General features: G+C 38.0%; 1 protein-coding gene across 13 annotated transcripts in view; it reads right to left on the bottom strand.

Moving 5' to 3' along the window:
* LOC129731818 (contactin-3) overlaps positions 1 to 12,937 on the bottom strand; it is a 485,474-nt gene that overhangs the window by 92,687 nt on the left and 379,850 nt on the right. For all 13 annotated transcript variants that reach the window (XM_055692254.1, XM_055692900.1, XM_055692422.1 and 10 more), the window contains 2 exons: positions 11,976 to 12,178; positions 7,890 to 8,067 (listed from right to left, as the gene is read on the bottom strand). In XM_055692254.1, coding sequence (XP_055548229.1) covers positions 7,890 to 8,067; positions 11,976 to 12,178 — 381 coding nt within the window. The remainder of the gene's footprint in view (positions 1 to 7,889; positions 8,068 to 11,975; positions 12,179 to 12,937) is intronic.

The following is a 12,937-nucleotide window of genomic DNA, read 5'->3' as shown; positions in this document are numbered from 1 at the left end:
GTCCTTGAATGTGTATAGTTTCACGAACTCAAATTATTTGATCAATATTCTGGAGCAACCAAGTGTCATACCTGTTAATTTATTTGTGTCATAATTTTGCGAAAAATGAACCGTGAAATACGAATTTTATTGACTTTGGAGCAAAACTTTTGTGTTATTCGAGCAGTTGAGAAAGAAAATCTGTTAACAGCTCAAATAGCCATACAGTTTGGTGCTCATAGAACGTGGATTTAAAAAAATTATAAAATCATGCGGTTCAACAATTTCACATAAACAAGCATTAGACTCTCCTGGCTATGCTAAAGAATGTACAGTATAAATCATATTATTATTGAATGTATAATTGCCATGAGAAAGTTCGCGAAAATGCTATGGAGAAAAATATTATGAACTGAGTTTTTTGTCCATTCATTTGTATTTTGAACTTCTATTCCATTGAACTATGAAAGTGCATCATTTTACTCAAAATATTTCAAATTTTTGATTTAATCCAACACAATTAACCCTTTGTACCATTTTAAGACTTTTATCTTTTCGCTAAATACACGGTGAACTTTTTTTGACCGTGATAAAATCGAAAAAGCACTGATAACTAATAACGAATGAAGATATTCTCCAGAAACCCTGAATTACCAATAAAGATTCGAAAATGGCATCTTGGATTAACTTTTGGTCTTCAAGACATTCTGGCAGGAAACACTTTTTTTTGGCTCTGGGAATACTCATATTCCATAGTTTTTAAAAACTCCACCCTGTTTTTCGACAAACCGGAAGTCGCCATCTTCCATTTTAAAATGGTGTCTGAAGTCCCATATGACCATATATGCTGTTCGGCTATTTTAGGTTGTTTTTCGAACACCAAAAGTTGCCATCTTGAAGTTCAAAATAACATCCAAAATTGATCGCTGGGTTTTCGGCATCTGCCTGGCTCCAGAAATACACATAGCGGATAGTATTTGGCTCTTCAATGCTGTATTATAGAAAGAAGTTGCCACCTTGAATTTCAAAATGGCGTCTAGAACCGTACTCTGGCCATCAGATATCATCCCGTTTCTGAAAACTCTCTTAATGGGTGGTATATGGCCATTTTAGGATATTGTCCAGGAACCGGAACCCATCTTGGATCTTAAAATGGCCCATTGGGTTAATTTCCGGCATCTAGGTATCATCCCAATTATTCTACATTCTACAGCCGAATACACTCCGGGAAAGAGGGAAACAAAACGGATAAGATTAATCGCGTTAGATTAGCAAAAATTGGAACAACTGTGCAAAGTTTTAGACAAATCTATGACAATGCAAAAAAAAATATATTAAAACTGGGATATTTTTCTTCCAAAAATGCTCTAATGGCTGTTCGGTTGCAGACGGTGTTATTAGGAATGGGCGAACGGCTCCCGTCCCGAGTCGCTCGTATAAACCGACTCACGAAAATGAACCATCGTTTTTTAAGGCTGATCATTCGCCCAAAATCTAAGTTTAATGAAACATCACGATTTTTGTGTAAATGATGTATATTTTGATTTTAATTTAATTGAATGCGTTCATTGAACAAATGTTGCGTAATGCATTTCACATACTAATTGTGCAGAGTGAGAGCAAAAATATCCTGGTTGATTAAGACTTGAACTTTTACGTTTAGCTGAAGTAACTATTCCACCGTTATTATTGGTTAAACTTAATTAAAAAAAAATATCCTGGCAAAAAATATTTGAATATTAGTTTGCGTCTCTTCAAGCCATTCTGGCTGGAAACACTCATGTTTGCTTTTTCACTGCTCACCGCCAACGAACGAAGTTAGTATTACATTCTGACCGTCATTCCCATCCCGCGGGCAGAGAATCTCGGAAACAATTTCAAATTTCCGTAAAATTCAAAGTCGAATTGAACTCCACACGAAGCATGGCGTGCCTTCCTTTTATCAAACTAAAAGTATACCATCATCAAAACAGCCAATTCGGTTAGTTCTACTATACATCAGGATGTGTGGTTTTTGTTGTTGTTTTTTTTTCTTTCCTCTACCGCTAGTGGCAGCAGCGTGAAGCGAAGCATGTTTCTATTCTATCGAACCGTTTCGTAACAAAAGTGCGATGCCTAATTTTTTGCGGGTGCTACTTCTGCTGTCCAAAAGAAATACAAGATTGATGAGCATTTTATACCAACATAGATCGAATCATTCATGGAGCAGCAATCGAAAGCAGGAGTGGAAAAGAACGCAGTGCCCATTTTTTTGTCCCTTCAATCATCCAACAGCCGTGGGGGAAGAAGAGCCACTCCAGAGCGAAGGACCGAAGCATCATTCTTGTCGAATCATGCTTTGGCAAGAGATGAAAAATAAAACCTGATTTGCATTTTTGAAGGGGGGAGGCAGCGTTACATCACCTAACCTGTTCTGTTGAAGAATGGAAATGAAAGCTCAAAGCAGTCCGGATATCCAGCCCACTGGCTAGGGATCGAAATTCGAAATTCATTTCTCTCTTCATCGAAATGAAATATTTAAATTAATTACTGCTGCTGTTGAGTTCGTAGTAGGGAGATGGAGACAGGTTACAGTGACTGGCACTTCCGAGTCAATCAGGAGCAAATCTAAAGCAAAGCTCCGGAATACGCCTGCAGTAGGGTTCCGCTTTTGTATGATGGTGACAAATGGATCTGCAAAAAGCAGTTTTTTTTTTTTTTTTTTTTTTTTTTTTTTTTTTTTAAGGGGGGATTTGTTAGTAGCTTAAGTATTTATGATAAATATTAGTAAATAATGAGTATGTGTGTCCAATCACAAATGGTGACTTCTCAACACTGTTAGAAATTTGAAATTTTAATTGTTAGGATTTGTTTGCTTTCGCAATAAGGACTTATCATTCGTAGGGATTTAAACCTACTTGTCAGAAAAGGGGAAGTAAACTTACAACTAACTTAATTGCTAACTTATTGGCTATAAAGAGAGCTTATCGTAGCAATTGAGGATTGCAACGATTTTTGTCGAAAATTGTTAATAATTTTATTTGACATAGCTTCTAATGGTTCAACACCAGTAAGTCTATGTAATTCGAGTGTACCAAACCAAGGAGGACGCTTCAAAATCATTTTCAGAATTTTATTCTGAATCCTTTGGAGCGTTTTCTTCCTTGTTGAACAGCAACTTGACCAGATCGGTACAGCATAAAGCATTGCTGGTCTAAAAATTTGTTTGTAAATCAAAAGTTTGTTCTTTAAACAAAGTTTAGAATTCCTGTTAATGAGAGGATATAAACATCTCGTATATTTGATGCACTTGGCTTGTATACTCTCAATGTGCTCTTTGAAAATAAGTTTTTTATCATAAATTAGTCCCAAGTACTTAACCTTGTCGGACCAACTTAAAATAACCCCATTCATCTTGACAACGTGATTATTGTTTGGCTTGAGGAAAGACGCCCTAGGCTTATGCGGAAAAATTATCATTTGAGTTTTAGAAGCATTGGGAGAGATTTTCCACTTTTGCAAGTAGGAAGAAAAAATATCTAAACTTTTCTGCAATCGACTGCATATGACACGAAGGCTTTTTCCTTTTACGGAAATGCTTGTGTCATCGCAGAACAATGACTTTGTGCATCCTGGAGGCAAATCAGGAAGATCTGAAGTGAATATGTTGTACAGGACTGGCCCCAAGACTGAACCTTGAGGTACACCTGCTCTGACAGGAAATCTATCAGATTTTGAATTCTGATAGACAACCTGCAGAGTTCGATCAGTAAGATAATTTTTTTAAATTTTGATAAGGAAAATCGGAAAATTAAAAGTTTGCAATTTCGCAATCAAACCTTTATGCCAAACACTGTCGAATGCTTTTTCTATGTCTAAAAGAGCAGCTCCAGTGGAATAACCTTCAGATTTGTTAGCTCGTATCATATTAGTAACTCTGAGCAATTGATGAGTAGTGGAATGCCCATGGCGAAATCCAAACTGTTCATTTGCAAAAATTGAATTTTCGTTGATGTGTGACATCATCCTGTTAAGAATAATTCTCTCAAACAGTTTACTTATTGAAGAAAGCAAACTGATTGGTCGGTAACTTGAAACTTCAGCTGGATTCTTATCCGGCTTTAAAATTGGAGTAATTTTTGCATTTTTCCATAATTTGGGAAAATATGCAATTTTGAAGCAGCAATTGAAAATTTTCACTAAAAATTCCATTGTGCTCTCAGGGAGATGTTTGATTAGTATATTAAAGATTCCATCGTCACCAGGTGCTTTCATATTTTTGAAATTTTTAATAATTGATTTAATCTCATTCAAGTTAGTTTCAATTATTTCTGCAGGTAAAAAATTCTGGGAAGAAATTAAATCGAATTGACGTGAGACTTCATTTTCAATTGGACTCACAAAATTCAAATTTGAGTTATGAACACTCTCAAACTGCTGAGCAAGTCTTTGAGCCTTTTGTTCATTGGATACAAGAAAACGTTCACCATCTTTTAAAACTGGAATAGGCTTTGAAGGTTTCTTAAGAATCTTCGACAGCTTCCAAAATGGTTTTGAATATGGTTTCAATTTTTCAACTTTAGTCTCAAAATTTTGATTTCTCAGAAGAGTAAATCTATGTTTAATCTCTTTCTGTAAATCTTTATAAATAGTTTTAAAAACAGGGTCACGAGAACGTTGATATTGACGTCTGCGGACATTTTTCAAACGAATTAGAAGTTGAAGATTTTCGTCAATTATTGATGAATCAAATTTCACTTGAGCCTTTGGAACAGAATGATTCCTGGCATCAACAATTGCACATTTCAATGCTTCCAAAGCGGAATCAATATTCACTTCGTTTTGCAAATCAAGCTCATTATTGAAATTTCTCTCAATATGAGTTTTGTATCTTTCCCAATTAGCCTTGTTATAATTAAAAACAGAGCTCATAGGGTTTAAAACTGATTCATGTGATAAAGAAAAAGTTATTGGAAGATGGTCAGAATCAAAGTCAGCATGTGTGATCAAATCACTACACACATGACTTTGATCTGTTAGCACCAAATCAATTGTTGAAGGGTTTCTTACAGAAGAAAAGCATGTAGGACTATTCGGAGACAAAATAGAATAGTATCCTGAAGAACAATCATTGAATAAAATTTTTCCATTGGAATTACTTTGAGAATTATTCCATGAACGATGTTTAGCGTTAAAATCGCCGATTATGAAAAATTTCGAACGATTTCTGGTGAGTTTTTGTAAATCACCTTTAAAATAATTTTTGAGCTCGCGTGTGCATTGAAATGGTAAATATGCTGCGGCAATAAATAAAATCCCAAGTTCAGTTTGAACTTCAATTCCCAAAGTTTCAATAACTTTCGTCTCAAGATGGGGAAGAGCACGATGTTTGATTCGGCGATGAATAACAATTGCAACTCCACCGCCGGAACCCTGAATCCTATCATATCTATGAACCACGTAATTGGGATCATATTTTAATTTAATGTTAGGTTTCAAAAATGTTTCAGTAATAATTGCAATATGCACATTATTTACTGTTAAAAAATTAAAAAGCTCATTCTCATTGGCCTTCAATGAGCGAGCATTCCAATTTAATATTTTAATTGTTTTATTTAAAATCATTGCTAAATTTTAAATTAGAAACAATTTTAATAGTAAAATTTGTGCCTATTTGAATGGCTTCAAACATTGATTTTGCCTGCAACATGGCGTTCATAAGATCGAACATTGCCTGTTGCAAAAAAGAAAGTTTACCTGCCGTAATAGGCCCCAGGAAGTTGACATTAGAAAAAATATTTTCGGTAGCAATATTAGCTGGAGTGATAGGTGTACAATTATTTTCTAGCGTGTTTTGCTTACCCATATTAACGGTCATTTTCGAACTACCAACACTAGGCGGTATAATGTTCGAACTACCTGTAACCTGTGCATATGTTAAACGGGTATGCAAAGGAGTAGGTAAACTATGCGTCACTGGTAGGCTTGGAGAATTTTGTTTTGAAGTTGGTTTTAATTGAGAAATTGAATTTTGTTTACCTTGCCTTGCCTTAACAATTGCTAAACGGACTGGGCATTGATAAAAATTTGACATATGGTTGCCGTTACAATTCGCACAGCGAAAATTTTTACTCTCTTTCACAGGACATGTGTCCTTTTTGTGAGAAGAGTCTCCACAATTAAGACATTTTTGGTCCATGTTACAGAATTTGGAACCATGGCCATAGCGTTGGCAAGTACGGCATTGGGTGATATGCTTTTCACCTCCGCCATACTTCCTATAAATTTCCCACTTTACACGCACATTATACAAAGCATGTGCTTTTTCAAAAAATTTTAAGTTGTTAACCTCATTGCGGTTAAAATGAATTAAATAATTAACAAGGGAAATTCCAGTTCTCTGACTGTTTTCGCCTCGTGATTTTTGTTTCATTAGAATTACTTGGGTAGGGGCTATGCCAAGTAATTCTGTTAAAGTAAGTTTGATCTCATCAACGGTTTGATCGTTGGTGAGACCTTTCAAGACAACCTTGAACGGCTTGGCGTTCTTGGTGTCATATGTAAAAAATTTGTACATCTTGTCAGTTAAATACTGGACAAGACGATCACGACCCTTTACTGAGTCGGCTAATAAGCGGCATTCACCTCTACGGCCAATTTGATAGGTAACTTTAACGTCAGAAACAAACGTTGAAAGTTCCTTTTTGAATATATTAAATTCAGAAGAAATAGTTACCACAATAGGTGGAACTTTCTCCTTTTTTAAAGATTTTATATTTTGTATAGTTTCATTATTAACAACTTCCATTTCACCAGCTTCTTGCTCAGGCAAAATATCAAAAGGATTGTCACTACAGACACTCGAAGTGTCAGAAAGAGATGCCTCTCTTTTCCTCCCCGCAGCGATGCGAGGTTTTTTTTCCGTCCAGCCATTTCAGGTGATACGAAAAAAGTTAAAACAAATGTTAAATTCAAAAGTAGGTAGTCTTGAGAAAGACTGATGGGAAATAACTTTCAGGTAGTCTTTAAAAGACACACTGACAAAACACAAACTTTGAAGCTATAGGCAGTCAAAGACCAGTCCACAAGCAACCGAAAAAACGTCTGACTTGTAGGACAGTTCAAGACGCACTGTGAAGATATTTTTCTTGTTTTGCAAAAAGCAGTTGATTAGCTCCTTAACAAGACGAAGGCTTAGTGGGAGAGAGGAGGGAATTACGACAAATTTATTCAAGCCTTTCTCAACTCAAGATTCGACTACTGATTCTCGTTTCCGTTTTCATCACTGTAACAATTCTTTGTAGAACCAAGGAAACAAATTTCCAATCCAGGTCAATTGGTGCTGGTTGTAGTAAACAGGCCACCCCCAGAATATTTGGTGAATTCACCCAATCGGAAGTTACCGCTAAGGGGAACCGAAAATATTTCATGACGAAGCAACTGTTCCCTCTGGAGTAAGAAAAAAAAGCCACACATTTCTTCGGTTTCTGGTACAAGACACAACTTGGCAGTAACGAATCCTACTCAATTGCTGTAGAGAAAAATTAAAATTACGGTCGAGCTTCTGTCGGTTTTGCTGGTTCAACAAACGGGATAGAAAGAGGAGTATTTTTTTTTTCTTCGTATTCTGGGTGGTTGGAATTTTTGCAATAGACCCACACTCTATATCGTTCAATATTTTCCACGGCGCCGCTTATCGGTTTTTAGCCTTGCGGACTCGAAACATGTTTGCTGTTGCAGGATATGTAAATTGACAAACGCTCTAGGACATGAGTAAATAAACGGAAAGAAATGTCTGCGTTTCATGTGAAAATCGTCTCCTGATTCAACTTGTCTAACAGCAAATAGATTGAAACCGTGCAAATGTTATGCCAACGGTTGACGTCAGATCTTGAGGGAATGAAAGACATGAAATAAAAAAAAACACTTACCATACGGTGGAATTAATGCCGATCCGACCCGCACTTTATCGATCACGAACGGTGGGTTACTTTTGCCTTTCGCGTTTACCGCATAGACCAACAGCTGATAGTCCCGACCCGGTTCCAGGCTGTGTAGCTTGAATTGTGGCTGCTGCTCCTGGATCCGGAATAGCGGCGCTAATGTTGCCTGTATGAATAAACAAAGCAATAAACGACAATGAAAAACTTGGCTGGGACATTTTGCGGGCTGGCTGAAAAAATAAAAATAAATGTAAAAAAGAAACGGTTTTCCAAGTGCACAGAGCGTAGCATGACAGTGGCTACACGGAAATTACGTTTTAATTGCTGCCTGTGGAAGAAAATGGGCGGAAGGAAGCCAACCAGAAATTTTCGCAAAAAAAAATAGCGTCTGTAATGGTTACGTTGTTCGGAGTCTTAAATTTCTAGCTAGATGATGGGTTTTTCGTTTGTTGCTATTTGATTTTTTTATATCAAAATTTTTACATTGAAAATAAACAAGATCTCGAAACATCGCTGGCGAAGAGATTAATTATAATTTTTGAGACTTCAAAGAGGCTCCCAGATAGTGGGATACGTAGCCCTTACTCTTTATTATTTAAAAGAATTCGCTAAAAAGTCGAAAAGAAAATTCGAAATCGTTAGAAAATTGTGTCACGGGCAAGTCTAACTGATTTTGCTTTTGAATTACGGTGATCGGAGAATAAATTTCAGATTTTCACCTCTATGTTAAGTTAGCTGAACCTTTCTGGCGATAAAGTGGATTTCAGTTTGGGAGATTGCCGATGGAGGAACATGATTGTTCGGGTTTTTGAAGCATTGATTTTGATTTTCTGGGTGTTAGCATATTCGACAAAGGTGTCTTGACGGCAATTGCAGTGGCATCTCCTAGGGAAGGAATGTCGAAGGTGTAGATGCTGTACAGCAAAGGATCCAGCAGACTGCCCTGCGGGACTCCTGCTGGGATGGAAAAAGTGTTTGATAGGTAACCATTCAACGATACCCCGAACGACCTCGGCCGAAGGTAGCTACGGATGATTTTCATGAGATATGATGTAAAGTTGAAGTTGTAGAGCTTCCATACCAGCCCGTCATACCAGACATTGTCAAACGCCTTTTCGACATCTAACGCTGTGAACTTGGATACAGCCCTGTCCCTTCTAATGTCATTTATCACCCGCACCAGCTGGTGAATAGTGAAATGAACCTTCCTAAACCCAAACTTTTTGGGAAGAAAAATGTTGTTTTCCTCTATGCGGTCATCATCATGCGGTTGAGAATCAGTTTTCAAACAATTTGCCCAACGGTGAGAGCAGGCAAGGAACTTATTCCTCACAGGAACACGTCGGACACCATTCGAGCGAAGCGCTTCCAGGTGACATGGTGGTAATCTTTCCGCAGACAGCTGGCAGGAGCTACACCGATCCCTACCTCAGCAACGACAGGTTGATGATCTGAGCTGAAATCGTTGTACGCCACTGGTTTGGACAGCTTGATATTGGCCAGGAAGAAATCAAGGGTTGATGGGTTCCCCGCTGGGGAGATGTAAGTCGGCTCATCCGGAAACTGCACCTTATACAAACCATGCTGCGAGTGTTCGAAGAGTTGGCGACCGTTCTGATTCTGTTGATCGTGGGCGTTCGTGAACAGGAATCCTGGGAATAGAATCTTTAGCAATGCCCTGTCTCTGGGACTAGGATTCTTGAATGAGTAGGGAAGGATTGTACAAAACGCACCAGTTAAGAATTAGCGCGATTTACAGCGCTTCTAATCATTTCAAAACGACATTGAACGTGTAGGATGATTGTAGGATCTATTTATTGTATATTTAAAACGAAGTTTTAATTTTTATTGTTTCTAGGTAAAAGTTAACGAAAATTAGTGAAATAATTTGAAATACTCATTATATTATCAACTCCCAAAGTGTAAAGGTTAAGGGAACCATAGTTCTTTGTATTATTTACAAGTCAGTTAATCATAAAAGCTTAAATAAAATTCATGAATAATTACATGTTGGACAGAGCCACAGCAAATTGCACAGTTTCTTGAGTATTTTAGTCATTATTTTTATATGAGAACTGCAGAGAAGCTGGGTTTTTATGAGAAAAGCGAAGAATTTCGTCATAAAAAGCCACATGTGTAAGTATTTTGGGGAATTAATAGCATGGGCCATCTTACCCAAATGGTGCGTCTTGTACGGTTCTCCCCTAGCTCGAACAATCAGATTACAACTTTCTGCATTTGGACAGGTGCTTAGATGATTTTGATGCCAGTTATTCGTCATCGCAATCGGGCAACAGTTTTATTTAAAATGTTAAATGCAAATTGTGTTGTAAACAACTGTCAAACCTGTTTAGTAGTAAACGAACAACTGTTGCACACTGGGAAAAAATGAACCCAAATTTCCGCTAATTAGAAGCCGCTGGGCTGGCAACCTGAAATATAGCATTTCTTATGTAAAATTGGTCAATAAATCGATTGGTGATATTTTCATTCTGTGCAGGGCACGGAAAAGGGTCTATATTTCACAAAATACGCAAAATAGGGTGAAAAGGGACAAAATAGACCATTTTCCGTGCCCTGCCCAAAACGAAACCATCACCATTCGATTTGTTGACCCATTTAACATAAGAAATGCCATATTTCAGGTTGTTAGCCTAGCGGCGATTATTTAGTGAAAATGTGGGTTCTGGTTTTTCCACTAAATAATCTTATATAATATATTTCTTATGTAAAATTGGTCAACAAATCGAATGGTGATGGTTTTATTTTGGGCAGGGTACGGGAAATGGTATATTTTGCCCCTTTTCATCCTATTTTGGCGTATTTTTGGAAATATAGACTCTCTCCCGTGCCCTGCACAGAATGAAAATATCACCAATCGATTTATTGACCTATTTTACATAAGAAATGCTATATTTCAGGTTGCCAGCCCAGCGGCTTCAAATTGGTGGGAATTTGGGTTCATTTTTTCCCAGTGTGCGATGGATTGAGTAGCAATAAGCGTCTATCTGCGGATCCATCCGGATGTGTACGATCTTGCAATTTTTTTTTAAATTTTCTCAGACTTATAACCAACACAATTCGTCATACTTTCTTAACAATTGGAAAAGTTAGTGTGATTCAACCAACGCTCAGTAACTTAAAGAATCGAATCACTGAATTCGAACCGGTTTCGAATCTGTTTGACTAGCTCAACAATGAGTCTTGAAAAGCCAACCAACAAAAATCTGCACAGCAAAAGAATTCTACTTTCGCAAACAAATCTGCATGTGTGGCAACACTGGATCTTTCACTGCGAGTTAGGTTAGAAACCAAGTACGCTTCTTGTTCAAGACAGTCTAGTGCTCTTCGGTGCATTGCGGCTCCCGGCTCGAGCGAAACGGCAGCGGTGAAGCAAATAGCGATTAAGTCTCGTAGCAGCAGCGCCACCCACCCGCTAAAGCGTACTTCCTTTTGGCCAAATTAAACTGAATCTTCATCAGCGCGAATCCGAGCCAGCACGAGTAGTGCGAGTCGAGTTGTGCCGAGTGGATTTTGATGGAGCGCACTTGAGCCGTTGTTGTTTGCATGTTCAGAAACATGTGTGCATTTCTGAGGAATCCTCCAATTCAGCTCGAATACACAAACTCACAAACACAGCCAACCACACAAACACATGCACCGCTTTGCATCATTGTGACCGAGTGGCACTCGCTCACGGCCACCGAATGACGGCGCTGTTGTTTTGAGCCATCTTCAAATGCCGCTACCATCGCAGGTTGGAAATTACACTTAAAGGAATATTGAAAAACAAACGTGTCCCTCGCAGGAAAAACAGCCGAATAAATAGGCAATCTGGAAGGAAAGCGCACGATGCCACTCCAGTTGACAGCGTAATTTGATTGCTTTTACGCACAGGGGCGAATGTCAGTGGAGCTGTTATTGCGAAGTAGTTAGAAACAGACGAAATCCCATCACGATATTAGCAAATGGCAGCTATTAATTCTCCACTTAGTCATTACCACTAATGTTCACAATGATTGATTAGTTACACTGGTTCACTGTTCGAGAGGAGGGAAGAAAATGGCTACTCACCTGATCATTCATAGTAGAAATTTCATTGTCAATCTCGGTCGGCGGGCTGCGTGTGTAGTCCAGGTTGAAAACCGCCGGTACCGCTCCACCAACCACCTCTAGCAGGAAACTCTGTGAGAGGCCACCGTCATTACCAGCCTGGCAGACCACTTCCGGGATGGTATCGTTGTGCAGTTCACAGTTGCGAGGAGTTTCCGGTGTCTCTGCTCGCCGTAGGGTGTAAACATCGAGGGGCGAAACAAGCAACAGAAGTAAGGTTCGAAATTAGAAAAAGCCGCGTTACTAACTGTTATGTGCACCAGAGGGGAGGCACGTTTGATTCGAGCAAATGGTTTTGAGATATTTTCGCCGACGACGATGGGAGGCGGCGTTACTGGGAAACGAAGATTTTCTGGTAGCGGGGCTCTCTGCTCAAGGTGGATAATTACTTTGAAATCAAAATTGTACCAATTTAATTCAGTGTATCTGGTCGCGAAAGTGTAATACAAATCTAGTTTAATCGTATCTGATAATGGGTTTTACTGAATGGTAAACATAATAAATATAAAATATGAAAAACTAAAAATATACACAGATAAAAAACATCTACAGCAAGTAATGGTTCGATTTATTATCTGACAACCATATTTATTTCCGTGAAGTCAAAAATCCACATCCGACAACTGAAAGTTGAGAATTGAACATCACAAAGTCAGGTTAGGAATAAAAAGGGAAGCCCAAACCCCCTTTTCAATGATAAAATGAAAAATTAAAAGCATTTATAAATAACTGAACGACGCCTAAGATTATAATTTACAAAAAAAAAAAATTAAATAAAACCAACGAAGATAATAATTGAGCCTCGTTTTCTCGCGAAACATTACAGTTTATAATTAATTATGTTTCAGTGGTACAGATGGCTACAAGATGGCTCAACCTGGTACCGTAACTGAGCAATAAATCGAAGCATAACATAACACAGT

The sequence above is a fragment of the Wyeomyia smithii genome, chromosome 1, assembly GCF_029784165.1.
Source record: "Wyeomyia smithii strain HCP4-BCI-WySm-NY-G18 chromosome 1, ASM2978416v1, whole genome shotgun sequence".
NCBI classification, from domain to species: Eukaryota; Metazoa; Arthropoda; class Insecta; order Diptera; family Culicidae; genus Wyeomyia; species Wyeomyia smithii.
The sequence above is the reverse complement of the archived record's forward strand: the minus strand, read 5'-3'. Positions and strand labels throughout refer to the sequence as shown.